Source organism: Acipenser ruthenus, chromosome 7 (genome assembly GCF_902713425.1).
Source record: "Acipenser ruthenus chromosome 7, fAciRut3.2 maternal haplotype, whole genome shotgun sequence".
NCBI lineage: Eukaryota > Metazoa > Chordata > Actinopteri > Acipenseriformes > Acipenseridae > Acipenser > Acipenser ruthenus.
Window position 1 is genome coordinate 27435381 of NC_081195.1, and position 21428 is coordinate 27456808.

Genomic DNA, 21428 nt, shown 5'->3' on the forward strand with positions numbered 1-21428 from the left:
GGGTTTTGATTCCTCACGGTGTGGGTGAGTTTCACTGTGGGAGTGGGGGGCAGTGTGGAGGGGTGATGGGTTTTGATTCCTCACGGTGTGGGTGAGTGTCACTGTGGGAGTGGGGGGCAGTGTGGAGGGGTGATGGGTTTTGATTCCTCACGGTGTGGGTGAGTGTCACTGTGGGAGTGGGTGGCAGTGTGTAGGGGTCATGGGTTTTGATTCCTCACGGTGTGGGTGAGTGTCACTGTGGGAGTGGGTGGCAGTGTGGAGGGGTGATGGGTTTTGATTCCTCACGGTGTGGGTGAGTGTCACTGTGGGAGTGGGGGGCAGTGTGGAGGGGTGATGGGTTTTGATTCCTCACGGTGTGGGTGGGTGTGTCACTGTGGGAGTGGGGGGCAGTGTGGAGGGGTGATGGTTTTGATTCCTCACAGGCAAACAGTGGGGAGGAATGGGTCAGGAATTTGTGATGGGGTGGGGGTATTTATTTATTTTATTCTATAAACTGTGCTGTGCGTATGGATTGAAACCTCTGTCTGTCTGCCGGTGATATTAAAACAATGGTGGTAAATGCAGTAGTAATAAAATAAACTTGTACAATTCAATGATTTCACTAGAAGAGTTTCTCAGTTTAATGTTACCATACAAATCAGGACAGGATCTCCTCCCTCTCCCTCTCTCTCTCTCTCTCAATTCAAATGTTCTTTATTGGCATGACTATATTACCACTACAGTATTGCCAAACACAACAAATAAACATTACTAAACATGACACATCTATGAGCAGAACAGAACAGCACCCTTCCCCAGGAACAGTACACCTGCCCCCTCCCTCCCCATCTCTCTCTCTCTCTCTCTGTTTTCCTTTGTCACATGATACCCTTTCTCCACCCCATCCTCCCTTTCCTTTCTCTCTGCTTCCTCTTTCTGCTCTCTCTCTCTCTCAGCCCCTTCCATTGAGCTCTCGAGGACCCCTGGGTTAGCCGTCTCATTGTGTGCCTGTCTGGAAAGCTGGATGGATAGCTGCTCCCCCCCCCCCCCCCCATATCAGAATTCCATCACTTTGCACCACTTTGCTCTCTCTTAAAGTAACAGTGCCCCTTTATCAGCTGGTATCCCTCTGGTAAAATCACAGCACAGTGTAGTAAAGCATAGAGAAGGTAATGAACCATCCCTTCTCATAGTGCACTGCTTTGGTATCCCCTGGTTAAAGCACAGAGAAGTTAACGAACCAGAGTCAGATATTCTCAGCAACTGATTCTAAGTAATGTTAATACCAAGTTTGGTGACAATTGGATAAGTGTTTCTCTAGCTGTGTGGTGCAATATGAAGTGTGATGTACGTACGACTGCCTCCGCTACACCCCCCTCCGCAGTGGCATCAGCAGCGGGGGAGGGGGACATTGGTAAAAACATTTCAAGTGCGGTGTTCAGACTCTGTGTGACCGTTCGATCCAATAAAACTGCATACAATCTGTCTTCCATTGTTAAGCAAAAATGATGTGGTTTATGAAACAATGATGCGTCAGACATCACAACAGGACCTCTAACACTGAGAGAAACAAGAGGTGTGTTTGTCATTTTGTCTCTTTGTGTGTGTGTGTGTCTCTCTCTGTGTGTTTGTCTCTTTCTGTGTGTGTGTTTGTCTCTTTGTCTCTGTGTGTTTGTCTCTGTCTCTCTGTCTATGTGTTTGTGTGTGTGTGTCTGATTCAGCTGGACTGGTATAAACATGTAAAGAGGCTGCCTGTTTACATGTTGCAGGGGGATTGTGGGATAGGGATGCTGAGTGCTGGAAGACTTCCCATCAGTCCATGGGGTTCTTGCATAGTCTGACAGGGTCTCCATAGCAACAGTGATGTCACAGTGCCTGGGGAATGAACCAGGAAGCGAGATTATCTGATATTATTACTCACAAGAACAGCTGAGGTCTCTCTCTCTCTCTCTCTCTCTCTCTCTCTCTCTCTCTCTCTCTCTCTCTCTCTCTCTCTCTCTCTCTCTCTCTCTCTCTCTCTCTCTCTCTCTCTCTCTCTCTCTCTCTCTCTGATTATCAAATATCAAAACAAGATAAGCAGCAGAGCAGATGTATTGAGTGTGCACTGTGCTCTTGAGGAGGCTGCAGAGCAGATGTATTGAGTGTGCACTGTGCTCTTGAGGAGGCTGCAGAGCAGATGTATTGAGTGTGCACTGTGCTCTTGAGGAGGCTGCAGAGCAGATGTATTGAGTGTGCACTGTGCTCTTGAGGAGGCTGCAGAGCAATGTATTGAGTGTGCACTGTGCTCTTGAGGAGGCTGCAGAGCAGATGTATTGAGTGTGCACTGTGCTCTTGAGGAGGCTGCAGAGCAGATGTATTGAGTGTGCACTGTGCTCTTGATACCTCTGTGTTCTCCAATACCTCTTCAGTGTATTTCTGTCTGTACAGTTGAGGATGCAGTGTGTCCCTGATTCAATCACTCCACTGTCGCACTGGTTACAGTCCAGCCTCTCCGGGCTTCCAATGTAATCACTCTCTTCACCACAGTTTTTTTTAAAATAACTTTTATAATGGTTATACTGTGCCTTTACCATGTTTAACATGCTTTACCATACCTCTCTGTGCTTTAGAACATAAGAAAGTTTACAAACGACAGGAGGCCATTCAGCCCATCTTGCTCGTTTGGTTGTTAGTAGCTTATTGATCCCAGAATCTCATCAAGCAGCTTCTTGAAGGATCCCAGGGTGTCAGCTTCAACAGCATTACTGGGGAGTTGGTTCCAGATTCCCATGATTCTCTTTACCATGCTTTCACTGTGCTTTATCACACTTTGCTGTGCTTTCACTGTGGGAAACTTATAAAGTTTCTTCAACGTGTTGCTCAGTTACTGTGTCCCACGAGTGCCTGTGTGTGTGTGAGAGAGAGATATCTAAGCTGAATGTCTGAACTTCCCCTGTTCCAGTTCTGCATTAAAAACCACACAAGTGTGAAACACACTGCAGACACACAAACACAGTGCACAGAGACCCACTGCACACACACACACACACACTGCACAGAGAAAGAGCGGCACACAAGTTGAACTGAGGAGGGAAGCACAGAGCAAAGAATCGGACAGGGAAGTGGAGAGCTTGTCTGTCTGTCTGTGTCACCTAGATTGAAGCCAAGCCTCCAGAGGAAGGTGAGAGTCAGGCATAAGACTCAGGAGTGAGAGGCTGGTGTGTTTCTTGCTATGTGTTTCTTACACAGTGCTGATGGTGTCACTCTGGCTGTCTCTGATGAAGCCTCACACAATGTCACACTGGAGCCCATTCATCTGCCCCTCAGTCTGACTTCATAATCCACAAACCTCTCTCTCTGGTTGTGATGAAACTTGCCAAGAACCTTGTTTATCTCAAGTTACTGAGTGTATCACAGCACTGTATAGAGGCTGTCTGTCTGTCTGAGTATCACAACACTGTACAGAGGCTGTCTGTCTGTCTGTGTATCACAACACTGTACAGAGGTTGCCTGTCTGTGTATCACAACACTGTACAGAGGCTGTCTGTCTATCTGTCTGTGTGTATCACAACACTGTATGGAGGCTGTCTGTCTGTCTCTCTGTGTATCACAACACTGTACAGAGGCTGTCTGTCTATCTGTCTGTGTGTATCACAACACTGTATGGAGGCTGTCTGTCTGTCTCTCTGTGTATCACAACACTGTATGGAGGCTGTCTGTCTGTCTCTCTGTGTATCACAACACTGTATGGAGGCTGTCTGTCTGTCTCTCTGTGTATCACAACACTGTATGGAGGCTGTCTGTCTGTCTCTCTGTGTATCACAACACTGTATGGAGGCTGTCTGTCTGTCTCTCTGTGTATCACAACACTGTATGGAGGCAGTCTGTGTGTATCACAACACTGTACAGAGGTTGTCTGTCTGTCTGTCTGTGTATCACAACACTGTACAGAGGTTGTCTGTCTCTCTGTGTATCACAACACTGTACGGAGGCTGTCTGTCTGTCTGTCTCTGTATCACAACACTGTACGGAGGCTGTCTGTCTCTCTGTGTATCACAACATTGTATGGAGGCTGTCTGTGTCTGTCTCTCTGTATCACAACACTGTAAGGAGGCTGTCTGTCTCTCTGTGCATCACAACACTGTATGGAAGCAGTCTGTCTGTCTCTCTGTGTATCACAACACTGTACAGAGGCTGTCTGTCTGTCTGTCTCTCTGTGTATCACAACACTGTACGGAGGCTGTCTGTCTGTCTGTCTGTCACGCTGCTGGTTTTCCATGTGAATACATGTTTGTAGGGAACAGTGATCTAGTCTCATGTTACTGTTTGTGTGTGTACATGTACATGTACATGTTTGTCTGTGTACATAGGTGTAGGTGTGCATGTTTGTGCTTACTGTTTAACTGTAAGTAATGGTGAGGACATTCTTCAGCTCAAGATATGGAGAGGATCTCAATCTGCAGTCTGTCTGTCTGTCACACTTATATTTGAAAGTGTATCAAGTGAGCCGCATGTTAGATTATGATGAGATTTGCTGAGGACATTCTTTTATATGATGCATCATCACCCTGGGGTGTATGAAGGCTGTCTGTCTGTCTCTCCTTCCCTCCCTCTGTCTGTCTCTCTCTCTCTCTCTCTCCTCTCTCTCTCTCTCTCTCTCTCTCTCTAACTTTCTATTCTTTTTTTCCAGCTCTTCCGGGAGGTGCGGATAATGAAAGGCTTGAATCATCCCAACATAGGTGAGCTGCAGGTTCAAAACCAGTAACACACCCAGTGCAAATACCAGTCCAATATCAGCAACACACCAGTACAATACCAGTAACACACCAGTCCCATCCTGTGTTGTGTTTGTGTTTTGTGCTGTGTAACATTGTGTAACTCTGTGTCGTTATGTTCTGCAGTGAAGCTGTTTGAAGTGATCGAGACGGATAAGACTCTCTACCTGATCATGGAGTACGCCAGCGGGGGTGAGTGAGGGGGGGTACAGACTCTCTACCTGATCATGGAGTACGCCAGCGGGGGTGAGTGAGGGGGGTACAGACTCTCTACCTGATCATGGAGTACGCCAGCGGGGGTGAGTGAGGGGGGGTACAGACTCTCTACCTGATCATGGAGTACGCCAGCGGGGGTGAGTGAGGGGGGTACAGACTCTCTACCTGATCATGGAGTACGCCAGCGGGGGTGAGTGAGGGGGGTACAGACTCTCTACCTGATCATGGAGTACGCCAGCGGGGGTGAGTGAGGGGGGTACAGACTCTCTACCTGATCATGGAGTACGCCAGCGGGGGTGAGTGAGGTGGGGTACAGACTCTCTACCTGATCATGGAGTACGCCAGCGGGGGTGAGTGAGGGGGGTACAGACTCTCTACCTGATCATGGAGTACGCCAGCGGGGGTGAGTGAGGGGGGTACAGACTCTCTACCTGATCATGGAGTACGCCAGCGGGGGTGAGTGAGGGGGGTACAGACTCTCTACCTGATCATGGAGTACGCCAGCGGGGGTGAGTGAGGGGGGTACAGACTCTCTACCTGATCATGGAGTACGCCAGCGGGGGTGAGTGAGGGGGGGTACAGACTCTCTACCTGATCATGGAGTACGCCAGCGGGGGTGAGTGAGGGGGGGTACAGACTCTCTACCTGATCATGGAGTACGCCAGCGGGGGGTGAGTGAGGGGGGTACAGACTCTCTACCTGATCATGGAGTACGCCAGCGGGGGTGAGTGAGGGGGGTACAGACTCTCTACCTGATCATGGAGTACGCCAGCGGGGGTGAGTGAGGGGGGTACAGACTCTCTACCTGATCATGGAGTACGCCAGCGGGGGTGAGTGAGGGGGGGACAGACTGTCTACCTGATCATGGAGTACGCCAGCGGGGGTGAGTGAGGGGGGTACAGACTCTCTACCTGATCATGGAGTACGCCAGCGGGGGTGAGTGAGGGGGGGACAGACTCTCTACCTGATCATGGAGTACGCCAGCGGGGGTGAGTGAGGGGGGGACAGACTCTCTACCTGATCATGGAGTACGCCAGCGGGGGTGAGTGAGGGGGGTACAGACTCTCTACCTGATCATGGAGTACGCCAGCGGGGGTGAGTGAGGGGGGGACAGACTGTCTACCTGATCATGGAGTACGCCAGCGGGGGTGAGTGAGGGGGGTACAGACTCTCTACCTGATCATGGAGTACGCCAGCGGGGGTGAGTGAGGGGGGGACAGACTCTCTACCTGATCATGGAGTACGCCAGCGGGGGTGAGTGAGGGGGGGACAGACTCTCTACCTGATCATGGAGTACGCCAGCGGGGGTGAGTGAGGGGGGTACAGACTCTCTACCTGATCATGGAGTACGCCAGCGGGGGTGAGTGAGGGGGGTACAGACTCTCTACCTGATCATGGAGTACACCAGTGGGGGTGAGTGAGGGGGGTACAGACTCTCTACCTGATCATGGAGTACACCAGCGGGGGTGAGTGAGGGGGGTACAGACACTCTACCTGATCATGGAGTACCCCAGTGGGGGTGAGTGAGGGGGGTACAGACTCTCTACCTGATCATGGAGTACCCCAGTGGGGGTGAGTGAGGGGGGTACAGACTCTCTACCTGATCATGGAGTACCCCAGTGGGGGTGAGTGAGGGGGGTACAGACTCTCTACCTGATCATGGAGTACACCAGTGGGGGTGAGTGAGGGGGGTACAGACTCTCTACCTGATCATGGAGTACGCCAGTGGGGGTGAGTGAGGGGGGTACAGACTCTCTACCTGATCATGGAGTACGCCAGTGGGGGTGAGTGAGGGGGGGGGGGGGGGGGTACAGGGGTCTCCTAACACAGAGGTGGGGGAAGAGACACACACTCATGCAGGCCCGGGAAGTATCTACACAATCAGCCTGAACCAACAAACACACAGACTGCTCTGGGGCAGGAACACCTGTGAAAGAAAAGAATGTTCAGCTGCTTTATCAAGTTTATAAAGTGCTCTCTCTCTCTCTCTCTCTCTCTCTCTCTCTCTCTCTCTCTCTCTCTCTCTCTCTCTCTCTCTCTCTAATCTCTGTGTCCCTCTGTCTCAATTCAATTCAAATGTGCTTTATTGGCATGACTATATTACAAGTACTGCCAAAGCAATTTATAACAATACAACAATGAACTGGCTTATATATGAACTAAACATTACTAAACATTAAAGGGTACATGTTCCCATGTGTTGCTACTACTGTTTATGGAAGGCGTGTGTATTGTTTTAATTTTGTTTTTTTACATTTTGACCACTTTTTTAAACTTTTAAATTGCATTCCATGCCACAAGATGGCTTCCCGTGTACCCGCATGGACCTCTCAGAACTACATTTCCCACCATTCCCCTGGTCACATATGTAACTGAGATGGATTTACCAGTGAGCAGGAGGATGATGGGAAATGTAGTTCTGAGGGGTACATGGGAAGCCATCTTGAGACAGAGAATGCAATTTAAAAGTTTAAAAAGTGGTCAAAATGTAAAATAATAATTTAAAACAATACACACACCTTACATAAACAGTTGTAACAACACAGGGGAACGTGTAACACAATAAAATAAAAAGGTCCTTTTAAACATCACTAAAACATTTCCCTGTCTCATCCTTCACCATCCCTCTCTAACCTCTTTCACCCTCCATTTCTCCATCTCTTCTTCCTTATTTCTCCCTCCCACCCTCTTCCCTTTCTACCTTACTCTCCTTCTGTCCTTCTCCCACCCTCCATCCTTCCCTGTCCCTCACTCTCAGTTGTAGCCGTGTGATGGGAAGTGGTGTGACGCGGTCACTGTGTGTCCCCCAGGCTGTGACATGTTTGGGAATTCTGGGACAGAACTGCAAACTTTAGTGAAGATAATGTCCCTTGTGTGTTTGTATTTATTGCAGTGTATTAAGAAGTGCATTCTCTCTCTCTCTCTCTCTCTCTCTCTCTCTTTCTCTCTCCCTGACCCCCTCATGTCCCTGTCTCTCTCTCCCTGTCCCTCTCTGAGATCATGTGTCCTTTTGCCTCTCTCTCTGTCCCTCCTGTCCCTCTCTGTGATCTTTGTGTCCCTCTCTCTGTCCGTCTGTCTCCTGTCCCTCTCTTCCTCTATCAAATTCAAATTCAAAGGTGCTTTATTGCCATGACAACATTGGTCTTTCACCCTGACCAGGTATTCTACCAGAGTAAAGTCTCTTTTTAGAGCCCGATAGCATTCCAGTTTGTTTTGTGTTTTACTGTCTTTGTCCCAATGAGTGAGGTATGAGATTTTGAGGTGAGGTATAATTTGGTTCATTCTGATGGCATTGTTTTAGCAGTGCTGTCCTGAAGCTGACTGACGTCAGTGTCTCTCAGTGCAGTGAGCTTCAGGACCAACTGGCTGAGGGGACTCTTCTCTGAGCTGGTCAGGGCTTTGTGATTGTAGGATTTGGGGTCACTGTGGTTTAAGTGAACCCAGTATTTTATTTCTTTTTTTTAATTATTAAGAATTAGTAGGTAGCGGCCTAATTCAGCCCTGCTTGCATGATTTGATGTTTTTCTCTGCACTTGTAGTATATTTTTACAGAATTCTGCTTGCAGGATTTCTGTTGGGTGTTTCTTCCACTTTGTAGTCCTGGTCTGTGAGTGGACCCCACACTTCACTACCATATAGGGCAATGGGATGAATAACAACTTCAAATATTTTTAGCCATGTCCTTCTGGGGGATTCATGTTATACATCCTCTTAATGGCTTGGAAGGCCCTGCATGCTTTTTCTTTTAATGCATTTGATGTTGCCCAGAGTGAAGCGGTACCTGTTTCCCTGAGATTTGGCTTTTTTCTGGAAGACCATAACTCTGGTCTTGTCCAGGTTCACTGTCAGTGTCCAGTTCTGACAGGACTGCTCTAGCAGTGCCAGGCTCTGCTGAAGCCCCTCCTCTGTGGGTGACAGCAGGACCAGGTGATCTGCATGTAGAGTAATTCCAGGGACTGCATTCTGTTCCAGCACTCTAGTCAACTCATTGATGTAGATGTTGAACAGTGTTGGTATCAGACTGTAGCCCTGTCTGAATCCATGCCTCTATGTGAAGAATTCTGTTCTTTTGTTACCAATTTTCACACTGCACTTATTTTCTGAGTACACTGACTTTATTATGTCATATACTTTACCCCGTACACCACTTTGGAGAAGTTTTTAAAATAGTCAGTTGTGCCAAATTGAATCAAATACTTTTAATCAATAGAACATGCACATATTTCTCCTTTGTTTGTTTGGTGGACGTGTTTGTTTATTAGAGTGTGTAAGGTGTAAATGTGGTCAGAGGTGCGGTGGTTTGGTCCCTCTGTCTTTGTCCTTGTCCATCTCTCTCTCTCTCTCCCTCTCCCTCTCTCTCTCCTGTCCCTCTCCCTCTCTGTCCCTCTGTCTGTCCCTCTCCCTCTCTGTCCCTCTGTCTGTCCCTCTCTGTCTATCTCTCTGTCCCTCTCTCTGATCTCTGTGTCTCTCTCCCTCTCTCTGTATGTCCCTTTCTCTCTGTGTCTCTCTCCCTCTCTCTGTGTGTCCCTTTCTCTCTTTGTCTCTCTGATCTCTGTGTCTCTCTCGGCAGGTGAAGTGTTTGACTACCTCGTATCTCACGGGAGGATGAAGGAGAAAGAGGCGCGATCCAAATTCAGACAGGTGAGACCGACCCTGACTCCTGACCCTAGTTTCCTCAGAGTATCCGAGGAGCGCCCTGAGTGCCGGTCACTGAAGAGCCCAATACTCAACTGTCTGGATCGAGCTCCACAGACGAGGGTCGCTGGTGTTGATTGAGGCTGATTCACCATTGAGAGTGAAACTTGGGCTGATTCACCATTGAGAGTGAAACTCGGGCTGATTCACCATTGAGAGTGAAACTCGGGCTGATTCACCATTGAGAGTGAAACTCGGGCTGATTCACCATTGAGAGTGAAACTCGGGCTGATTCACCATTGAGAGTGAAACTCGGGCTGAATTGCTGGAAACAGAGCCCTGGTCTAGTCTAACAACTCGATTGCCAATCGAACATTTTTGACACACGGTCAGTTTATCAATTTAAGTTACCAAGAAAAAATTACTTGTGTATCTCCAGCCTAAGAAAAGCAGCGATCACCAGAAACCCGAGCAGCTGTTTCTTCACTCGTTTCACTCTGAATGGCAAATCAGCCTGATCGTCACTCATGACCCTCATCTGATTTCTGTGGAGCTCAATCTGAATAATCTACTAATCGGTTTGCGCAGCACTAACAGTGAGACCTTCCACCCCTGCCTGCTCTCTCTCACGCACTCTCTCTCTGCAGATCGTGTCGGCCGTGCACTACTGTCATGAGAAGAACATCGTTCACAGGGACCTCAAGGTGAGGCGGGGTCTCGATACAGATTGTACCTCCAGACAAGGGAGTGGATATCTGCTCTTCCCTCTCCCCTTTCCCCTTCTCCACTCCTCTGCCCTCTCCACCTCCCGTCTCTCCCCTCTCCTCCCTCTTCCTCTCCCTCTCTTCTCATCCTCTATCTCCCCTCTCTCCTCCTTCTTCCTTTCCCTCCCCTCTCTCCTCCTCCATCTCCCTCTTCCTCTCCATCTTGATCTCACTCTCCCCTCTCCCTCTCCGCTCTCTCTCTCCCCCCTCCCCGCTCTCCCCTCTGTACGTGTTTGTTTGGTTTGTCAGGTTATTGACGAACTCCTGATAATGTCAACTGTGCTTATTGTCACAATGTATGCTCAGCCCCTGTGCAGTGATATTACGCTGGCTTGTCTGTATAATCTCTCTCTCTCTCTCTCTCTCTCTCTCTCTCTCTCTCTCTCTCTCTCTCTCTCTCTCTCTCTCTCTCTCTCTCTCTCTCTCTCTCTCTCTCTCTCTCTCTCTCTCTCTCTCTCTCTCTCTCTCTCTCTCTCTCTCTCTCTCTCTCAGGCTGAGAACCTGCTCCTCAATGCCGACTCCAACATCAAGATTGCTGACTTCGGCTTCAGCAATGAGTTCACTCTGGGCTCCAAACTGGACACCTTCTGCGGCTCCCCCCCCTACGCAGCCCCCGAGCTCTTCCAGGGCAAGAAATACGACGGGCCCGAGGTGGACATCTGGAGCCTGGGAGTCATCCTCTACACACTGGTCAGCGGATCACTGCCCTTCGACGGGCAGAACCTCAAGGTGAATGGGGAAGGGGCTAGGGGAGGGGCGAGTGTTTAGTCTGGGAATCATCCTCTACACACTGGTCAGCGGATCACTGCCCTTTGACGGGCAGAACCTCAAGGTGAATGGGGAAGGGGCTAGGGGAGGGGCGAGTGTTTAGTCTGGGAGTCATCCTCTACACACTGGTCAGCGGATCACTGCCCTTCTATGGGCAGAACCTCAAGGTGAATGGGGAAGGGGCTAGGGGAGGGGCGAGTGTTTAGTCTGGGAGTCATCCTCTACACACTGGTCAGCGGATCACTGCCCTTCGACGGGCAGAACCTCAAGGTGAATGGGGAAGGGGCTAGGGGAGGGGAGGGGAGGGGCTAGGGTTTAGTCTGGGAGTCATCCTCTACACACTGATCAGTCAGCCGCTCGCTGTCCTGCAACGGGCAGACCCTCAAAGGGAAGGGTGGGGCTAGGGGGAGAGGGGAGGGGTCATCTCTCAACACTGCAGGACAGAGAACTCCACTAAACACTGCAGAACTGTCAGAGGTCTATATGAAAGAGAACTCAACACTGCAGAGCTGTATAGAGGTCTATAGGAAAGAGAAATCCACACTGCAGAGCTGTATAGAGGTCTATATGAAAGAGAACTCAGCACTGTAGAGCTGTATAGAGGTACAGTGCCCTCCATAAGTATTGGGACAGTGAAGTCAAAATTGCTATCTTTGCTGTACACTCAAGTAATATGAAAATACGAGTAAAAGATGAATATGAGGCAACAGTACAGAATGTCACCTTTTATTTCTGGCTGTTTCAACACATGCATGTTTTACCAACAAAGAATAACAGCACTTTCAGAGTTCCATCCCCCCATTTTATGTGAGCATAAGTATTGTGACATTTGGCTCACAGGTGTTTCTAATTGATCAGGTGTTTCCTGTTGCATTGATTGTTCACACATAAAGAGCTGTGAATGTGTAGTCTCACTTCTATCCTTTGTTTTTGCCTTTTGGAGTCTGCGTTTGGTGTCAGTAGGCATAATCCAACATGAAGACTCAAAGGACGATACCAAGAGTTTGGTGATGTCAATGGGTCGCAGACTCACTGCTGTTATTGCATGCAAGGGATTTGAGACTAAATACTAGCTTATATACTTCTTAGATTTGCTTTAAGTTATTCTTTGTTGGTAAAACATGTATGTGTTGAAACAACCAGAAATAAAAGGTGACATTCTGTATCTTTGCCTCATATTCATCTTGTACTCGTATTTTCATATTGCTTGAGTGTAGAGCAAAAATAGCAATTTTGACTTCACTGTCCCAATACTTATGGAGGGCACTGTATATAGGAAAGATAACTAAACACTGCAGAGCTGTATAGAGGTCTATATAAGCTGAATCAAGCAGGCAAGTGTTTTGGGCTCTAGTGCCTTCATCTGTGTTATTGAAACTAAACTGAGTGACGCAGACGCACAGTGAAAGGCACTATACGAGTGTAGTGCTGTTGTATGAATTGATGAGTGTCTTGCTGTTGTAACAAACGTGTCTGTGTCTCTCTCTATCTGTGTTTCTGTTTGTGTCTGTCTCTCTGTGTGCCACTGTGTCTGTGTGTCTGTTCCTCTCTGTGTCTGCCTGCCTGTGTGTCTGTCTCTCTGTCTCTCTCTGTGTCTGTCCCTCTGTCTCTCTGTGTGTCTGCCTGCCTGCCTGTTTGTCTCTCTCTGTGTCTGTCCCTCTGTCTCTGTGTGTGTGTGTCCCTCTGTCTCTCTGTGTGTCTGTCCCTCTGTCTCTTTGTGTGTGTGCCTGCCTGTGTGTCTGTCTGCAGGAGCTGAGGGAGAGGGTGCTCAGAGGGAAGTACCGCGTCCCCTTCTACATGTCCACTGACTGTGAGAACATCCTGCGCCGTTTCCTGGTGCTCAACCCAACCAAGCGCTGCACCCTGGAGGTGAGGAGGGCAAACACAGAGAATCTATTGCAGATATAATATGATATTGGGTGCTGTGTACGATTCAAGCTGATGTCCACGCCACTATTGAGAAGTCAGAGTGGCTTTGTCACCAGTGGGCTTACTGCCTGCTTGTATTTCACACAGCAGCCTGTGTATATAATGTGTAGTTAAATATGAATAATAATGCATAGCTAGTGTGCGATGTAATCTTCATCTGATACCTGACAGTTATCAACATCATATTAGTACTGAAATGCTAATAGAAAGCAGTGACATTTCAAAGCTATGTTCCCTTCACATTGCTTTAAAAACAAACACAAACAAACTTTACAATCTAAACCTGCTGAAGACTCTAAAAATTCAAATTCAAAGGTGCTTTATTGGCATGACTAACATCAGCAGTATTGCCAAAGCAATTACAGTACATAACATGTGAAACAACATATCGTACAAAAAAACATATTATCAGTATTGCTAAAGTTTATGGAAAAATACAGATTAAAATAAATAAAGCAATAATATGTTCATGGTAATTGAAATGGTAAAGGAAATAATATTTACAGTAACAGTAAATACTAATAATATCAATAATAAGTGCAGTGAGATTTATAATAGTAATAAAATGAATCACAGTTATCAGAATATGAACCTCAATGATGCCTCAGTGCAGAGCGCTCCCCCAGTGTCCCTCAGGCTGGGACAGGCGGACACATACTGGGCAGCCAGCGGGGCTGTGGGAAAATTGTTAATTTTTCAAAATAATTTTTCCTCGTTTGGGAGTATTTATTGCAGTTTAGGAGAAAGAGCATCTGTGTCTCTACCTCTCCTGTCTCACAGTGACCACACAGCCCATCTTCTCTGGGCAGCCAGGTTTTTTTGTGTCTCTCTTTCTCAATGGCCAGGCTGTGGTCACTGAGCCTGTACTTGGTCAGGATCTGTCTCTGCCTTGTATCTCTGACAGTGAAGAGATACTCTGCGAGGGTGTGTTTCTGTTTAGGGCCTGATAGCAATCCAGTTTATTTGGGGATTCAGTTTCATTGTTCCAGATAAGATGCTTTGTTTTGTTTTATAATTTGCTTGGCTGTGATTGGCAGCTGGTTAGCAGTGCTGATCTGAAGCTGGTTAGTGTTAGTGGAGGTTAGTGCAATGAGCAGTGGGTAACGACCTAATTCAGCCCTGCATGCATGATTAGGTATTTTCCTCTGTACTTGTAATATATTTTTGCAGAATTCTGCATGCAGGGTTTCTGCAGGATGCTTATCCCATTTTGTGTAGTTCTGCTGACTGAGTGGACCCCATACCTCCATATAGTGCAATGGGCTGGATGACGCTGTCAAAAATCTTGGACCAGATTCTAATGGGTATATTTTTATTTGATATAGCCTTCTTTTGATGGCATATAAAGCTCTTGGAGCTTTTTTGTTTAATGCATTCACTGCCAGACCAAAGCTCCCTGATGCATTGATTGTTAGTCTGAGGTAACTGTAATTCAGTGTGGTATCTGTTTTCCTGAGATCTGACCTTTTTTTGGAAGATCATGATTTTTGGTATTTTTCAAATTCACTGCCAGGGCCCAGGTCTGACAGAACTGCTAGAGGAGCCAGGTTCTGCTGCAGCCCCTGTTCAGTGGGTGACAGCAGGACCAGGTCGTCTGCATAGAGCAGGAATTTGACTTCCATGTCATGTATAGTGAGGCCAGGAGCTGTAGACTGTTCCAACATCACCGCTAACTCATTGATGTAAATATTGAACAGCGTTGGGCTCAGGCTGCAGCCCTGTCTCACTCCACGCTATTCTTCTGTTGTCAATTTTTATTCCGCACTTTTTTTCCGAAAACATTGATTTAATTGTATCACATGCATGCAAAAAAGTTGCCCTTATTTTTTTGGTGGAGGGGAGTGTAGAGGGGTAGGGGACTCAGAACAGACACATATAAAGATATTTGTTTGTGCATACATGTATGATGGAAGGGAGTTTCTGTAAGGTTTTACTTTTGGTGTCTCAGTTCATGAGAGTGCCGTGTCACTGTTCTCACCCAGAATAATTACCATCGTATCTCTCTCTCTCTCTCTCTCTCTCTTTCTCTCTCTCTCTCTCTCTCTCTCTCTCTCTCTCTCTCTCTCTCTCTCTCTGTCCCACCAGCAAATCATGAATGACAAGTGGATCAATGCTGGCTATGAGGGGGATGAGCTGAAACCACACCTGGAACCGCTGGAGGATTACAGTGACGCCAAGCGCATCGGTGACAACCACCTTCCCCTATACCATCCCTCGCTGCACCTTCTCCTATACCATCCCTGCCTGCACCTTCCCCTATACCATCCCTGCCTGCACCTTCCCCTATACCATCCCTGCCTGCACCTTCCCCTATACCATCCCTGCCTGCACCTTCCCCTATACCATCCCTCACTGCACCTTCCCCTATACCATCCCTCCCTGCACCTTCCCCTATACCATCCCTGCCTGCACCTTCCCCTATACCATCCCTGCCTGCACCTTCCCCTATACCATCCCTGCCTGCACCTTCCCCTATACCATCCCTCACTGCACCTTCCCCTATACCATCCCTGCCTGCACCTTCCCCTATACCATCCCTGCCTGCACCTTCCCCTATACCATCCCTCACTGCACCTTCCCCATACCATCCCTGCCTGCACCTTCCCCTATACCATCCCTCCCTGTACACTCCCCTATACCATCACTCCCTGCACCTTCCCCTATACCATCCCTCCCTGCACCTTCCCCTATACCATCACTCCCTGCACCTTCCCCTATACCATCACTCCCTGCACACTCCCCTATACCATCCCTCCCTGTACACTCCCCTCTACCATCACTCCCTGCACACTCCCCTATACCATCCCTCCCTGTACACTCCCCTGTACCATCCCTTGCTGCACCTTCCCCTATACCATCACTCCCTGCACACTCCCCTATACCATGCCTCCCTGTACACTCCCCTGTACCATCCCTCGCTGCACCTTCCCCTATACCATCCCTCCCTGCACCTTCCCCTATACCATCACTCCCTGCACACTCCCCTATACCATCCCTCCCTGTACACTCCCCTGTACCATCCCTCCCTGCACACTCCCCTATACCATCCCTCCCTGTACACTCCCCTGTACCATCCCTCCCTGCACCTTCCCCTATACCATCCCTCCCTGCACCTTCCCCTATACCATCACTCCCTGCACACTCCCCTATACCATCCCTCCCTGCACACTCCCCTATACCATCCCTCCCTGCACCTTCCCCTATACCATCCCTCCCTGCACCTTCCCCATACCATCCCTGCCTGCACCTTCCCCTATACCATCCCTCCCTGCACACTCCCCTGTACCATCCCTCCCTGTACACTCCCCTATACCATCCCTCCCTGTACACTCCCCTATACCATCATTCCCTGCATCTTCCACTATACCATCCCTCCCTGCACCTTCCCCTATACCATCCCTCCCTGCACACTCCCCTATACCATCCCTCCCTGCACCTTCCCCTATACCATCCCTCCCTGCACACTCCCCTATACCATCCCTCCCTGCACACTCCCCTATACCATCCCTCCCTGCACCTTCCCCTATACCATCCCTCCCTGCACACTCCCCTATACCATCCCTCCCTGCACACTCCCCTATACCATCCCTCCCTGCACACGCCCCTACCATCCCTCCCTGCATACCCCCCTACCCTACCACCCTGTTAAACCCCTCCACACTTTCCTACCCTTCTACACTCCCCTACCCTTCTACACTCTCCCCTACCCCTCCACTCTCCCCTGTGGTGTGTCTCTGAACACCTCTCTCTTCTCTTTCTCAGAGGTGATGGTGGGGATGGGATACTCTCGTGAGGAGATCAGAGATGCTCTGACCAATCAGAAATACAACGAGGTGACAGCAACGTACCTGCTGCTGGAGCACAAGAACCAAGAGGTGAGAGACTGCAGTACTGAGGGTTACAACAGGGGGAGCTGTATAGAAGAGACGCTGCAGTACTGAGCTTCACCACAGGGGGTGCTGTATAGAAGAGACGCTGCAATACTGAGCTTCACCACAGGGGGTGCTGTATAGAAGAGAGGCTGCAGTACTGAGCTTTACCACAGGGCAAGCTGTCCTCACTGTGCTTTACCACAGGGGGATGTATAAACTCAGAACCAGAAGGGTGATTGGCTTTGCTGGTAACCTTTGTCGTGTTTGTTGTTCTGTTAATATACTTCCATCCCTGGTGCCTGCACTGTACTTGTGTATCTCACTCTCACGTTTTGATCAATGCTGGTGGTGAGCTGTGATTGAACTTGGTGAGGACATTCGCCTGTCAGGCACGCTGTTACTGTGTCCGGTTAAAGATGACAATAAGACTCCCGTTGCATAGCAGTTTGATCCATTCCTGGTTTTACTGTGAGTTTAATAATAAGACACACCTGAGCTTGTCCCCTACACACTGTGGCTAATCAAGCTCCTAGTAAAACCTGGAGTGGATGATGACACTATTGTGCAGTAGGAGGCTTATTGCCGTGGTTTCTGTTCTGTTCTGTTCTGATTCGGCTCAGTTCTGTTCTCTCTCTCGGTTCCAGCTGGATGGCCTGGACTCACGTTCTGGCAGCAGCCTCTCTCTGGCCCGGCTCCGCCCCAGTAATGACATCACCAACGGAACCAGCAAGCACCCGACATCATCGACGACGTCATCGTCATCCTCGCACAGCAAGAGCCAGCGCAGCTCCTCCACCTACCACAGGCAGCGCAGACACTCAGACTTCTGTGAGTCAAACAACCCAGACCCTAAACCCTAAACCCTAAACCCTAACCCTCCCCCTCACCCCTCACACAGACTCCTCACCCAGAAAAGCACCACCTGTGCAGAAGATTCTCTCAACCTGCTTGTGACAGGACAGCATCACTGGCAATGCTGTTATGTACCAGGAAGGAAGAGACACAGAAGTTGCAGTTTCAAATGTTAACACATTACCAAATAAAATGGCACAAGGGCCAAAATAAAAAGTCTACACAAAACACTCACAGAAAAGTAAACAAAACAGACGGGACATCATGGAACACGAACACACATCCCCTCTCTCCTACACCAACATGAACTCGAACCCGTGATCACTCTATTCAGGCCGTATTTCCCACGCCAACACACACCGGCAGGGCTTTCCCTGCCACACTGCCACACACCTCCCCCCCAAAACGCCAACCCTGTCCCCTCGTGTTCCTCTTTACCCATGTGGATCCTTGTGGGCGGGTTGGTGATCGGGTCTGTGGTGGAGATCTCCTCACCTCCTCCTTCTTCTGCCGGGGTGTCCCCACCGCTGACAGCGGGGCGAGGTATTCCGGCAGCGAAAATGCTGCTAGTGGCAATGCTGACAGCTTTACGGGGCACTTCAGCAGTGGAAATTCTGCTTCCTCTGGACCTGCAGCCAGCAGTGGCAACACTGGCAGCAGTGAGGGGCACTGCAGTAGTGGCAGTGCTGACAGCGGAAACGCTGGCTCCTCCGAACGTGCATGCAACGCTGGCAACGGTGCGGGGCACTCCAGCCGTGGCAACTGACACACTGCCCCGCTCTACTCTGCCCTCTCTCTCTCTATTCTAATCCTCTCCTCTCCTCTCCCCCAGGCGGCCCCTCCCTCCCGGCCGCTCTCCCGAAGCGCAGCCCCCCCAGCACGGGGGACTCTGATCTGAAGGAGGAGCGCATGGCGTCCCGCAAGGCGAGCTGCAGTGTGGTGGGGAGCCGCACCATCCCCCCGAGCAGCCCCATGGTGAGCAGCGCCAATAACCCCAACAAGGCAGAGATACCGGAGAGGCGCAAAGAGGCCAGCGTCACCACTGTGAGTACCAGAGAGAGGGGGGTACAGGGGGACCATTGTGAGGACCAGAGAGAGGGGGTACAGGGGGACCACTGTGAGTACCAGAGAGAGGGGGGTACAGGGGGACCACTGTGAGTACCAGAGAGAGGGTGTACAGGTGGACCATTGTGAGGACCAGAGAGAGGGGGTACAGGGAGACCACTGTGAGGACCAGAGAGAGGGGGTACAGGGGGGACCACTGTGAGGACCAGAGAGAGGGGGGTGCAGGGGGGACCACTGTGAGGACCAGAGAGAGGGGTACAGGGGGGACCACTGTGAGGACCAGAGAGAGGGGGTACAGGGGGGACCACTGTGAGGACCAGAGAGAGGGGGGTGCAGGGGGGACCACTGTGAGGACTAGAGAGAGGGGTACAGGGGGACCACTGTGAGGACCAGAGAGAGGGGGTACAGGAGGGACCACTGTGAGGACCAGAGAGAGGGGGGTGCAGGGGGGACCACTGTGAGGACCAGAGAGAGGGGAACAGGGGGACCACTGTGAGGACCAGAGAGAGGGGGTACAGGGGGGACCACTGTGAGGACCAGAGAGAGGGGGTACAGGGGGACCATTGTGAGGACCAGAGAGAGGGGTACAGGGGGACCACTGTGAGGACCAGAGAGAGGGGGTACAGGGGGACCACTGTGAGGACCAGAGAGAGGGGGGTACAGGGGGACCACTGTGAGGACCAGAGAGAGGGGGGTGCAGGGGGGACCACTGTGAGGACCAGAGAGAGGGGGGTGCAGGGGGGACCACTGTGAGGACCAGAGAGAGGGGTACAGGGGGACCACTATGAGGACCAGAGAGAGGGGGTACAGGGGGGACCACTGTGAGGACCAGAGAGAGGGGGTACAGGTAGAGAGGGGGGGTTGTGCATTCTTTCTCTGCTGTGTGTGAAAGGCATTATTAAAGGAGTGGATGAGATCCTGGGAAGGGGAGCAGCTCTGATTGGGTTGTATTGAGATGTTGCTTCACTGCCCTCATTACATAATAACTGTAATTAGCTGGCTGTGTTTTATTTGTTTAATTATAGGCCATGTCCCGTCACATCCCATTGATAACTCATACACTGAATACAGAGCAACAGGCTGAGATCCAGCATCCAGCAACTGATTCATTTCCACTGGTCCTGGTCAATATACTTTAACAGGTCAAGACACATCGAGCTTGTTCTCTGTAAACACTGGGGCTAATCAAGCTTGTAGTAAAACCTGGAATGGATCAAACTGCTCTACAGTAGGAGTTTTATTGCCACTCCTGATTGAATCAGTTGACAGAATGATGGGCAAATCTCTCTGTTCCAATCCCAGAATCCACAGAATCACTCTGTTCCAGTCCCACGTCACCTCGATGGTTGAAGCAGATGCAGAGCTTGATCTTAGGAAAGGGATTCTCTGAATGCAGGATTGAACAGACTCGCTTGCCCACACATTGTACTGTTATATAAGCACTCCCTGATCACACACAGAGCAGCGCTGCTGTGTTTATTTCACTCAGGAGGAGAGGCGACCCTTCAGGGCTCATCCGGGTTATTCAGCCTCATCCTCATTTCTGGAATAACTGCAGGACTGTGTGCATGTTCAGGGTGTGTCCTCTATCTACACATCCCTTATTAAAGTGTCCCATAGTAACAGCACAGCACAGTGTGATAAAGCACAGTGAAAGCATGGTAAAGCATAGGTGAGCATTGTAAAGTATACTGGGGTATGATAAAGCATATTAATAAACATGGCATATCAAGGCTCTAGTCTCAGGGATGGCAGTGTGCTGGGTGCTCTCAGGACTGGCTCTGTGCTGGGTGCTCTCAGGACTGGCTGTGTGCTGGGTGCTCTCAGGACTGGCTGTGTGCTGGGTGTGTCAGGACTGGCTGTTTGCTGGGTGTGTCAGGACTGGCTGTGTGCTGGGTGTGTCAGGACTGGCTGTGTGCTGGGTGTGTCAGGACTGGCTGTGTGCTGGGTGTGTCAGGACTGGCTGTGTGCTGGGTGCTCTCAGGACTGGCTGTGTGCTGGGTGTGTCAGGACTGGCTGTGTGCTGGGTGCTCTCAGGACTGGCTGTGTGCTGGGTGCTCTCAGGACTGGCTGTGTGCTGGGTGCTGTCAGGACTGGCTGTGTGCTGGGTGTGTCAGGACTGGCTGTGTGCTGGGTGCTCTCAGGACTGGCTGTGTGCTGGGTGCTCTCAGGACTGGCTGTGTGCTGGGTGCTCTCAGGACTGGCTGTGTGCTGGGTGTGTCAGGACTGGCTTTGTGCTGGATGTGTCAGGACTGGCTGTGTGCTGGGTGCTCTCAGGACTGGCTGTGTGCTGGGTGCTCTCAGGACTGGCTGTGTGCTGGGTGCTCTCAGGACTGGCTGTGTGCTGGGTGCTCTCAGGACTGGCTGTGTGCTGGGTGTGTCAGGACTGGCTTTGTGCTGGATGTGTCAGGACTGGCTGTGTGCTGGGTGTGTCAGGACTGGCTGTGTGCTGGGTGCTCTCAGGACTGGCTGTGGCTGGGTGCTCTCAGGACTGGCTGTGTGCTGAGTGTGTCAGGACTGGCTGTGTGCTGGGTGTGTCAGGACTGGCTGTGTGCTGGGTACTCTCAGGACTGGCTGTGTGCTGGGTGCTCTCA

General features: G+C 50.1%; 1 protein-coding gene across 5 annotated transcripts in view; it reads left to right on the forward strand.

Annotated features, from left to right (window-relative positions):
• Nucleotides 1-21428, forward strand: part of LOC117415759 (MAP/microtubule affinity-regulating kinase 4) — a 54961-nt gene that overhangs the window by 22142 nt on the left and 11391 nt on the right. For 4 of the 5 annotated variants that reach the window (XM_059026740.1, XM_059026736.1, XM_059026737.1 and 1 more), the window contains exons 4-13: nucleotides 4649-4697; nucleotides 4860-4925; nucleotides 9520-9590; nucleotides 10232-10288; nucleotides 10841-11077; nucleotides 12866-12985; nucleotides 15131-15230; nucleotides 16808-16920; nucleotides 17562-17745; nucleotides 18602-18813. In XM_059026740.1, coding sequence (XP_058882723.1) covers nucleotides 4649-4697; nucleotides 4860-4925; nucleotides 9520-9590; nucleotides 10232-10288; nucleotides 10841-11077; nucleotides 12866-12985; nucleotides 15131-15230; nucleotides 16808-16920; nucleotides 17562-17745; nucleotides 18602-18813 — 1209 coding nt within the window. Of the gene's footprint in view, nucleotides 1-4648; nucleotides 4698-4859; nucleotides 4926-6274; nucleotides 6310-9519; nucleotides 9591-10231; nucleotides 10289-10840; nucleotides 11078-12865; nucleotides 12986-15130; nucleotides 15231-16807; nucleotides 16921-17561; nucleotides 17746-18601; nucleotides 18814-21428 lie in introns of those variants that run through there. The other variant, XM_059026739.1, reaches the window with a different exon arrangement.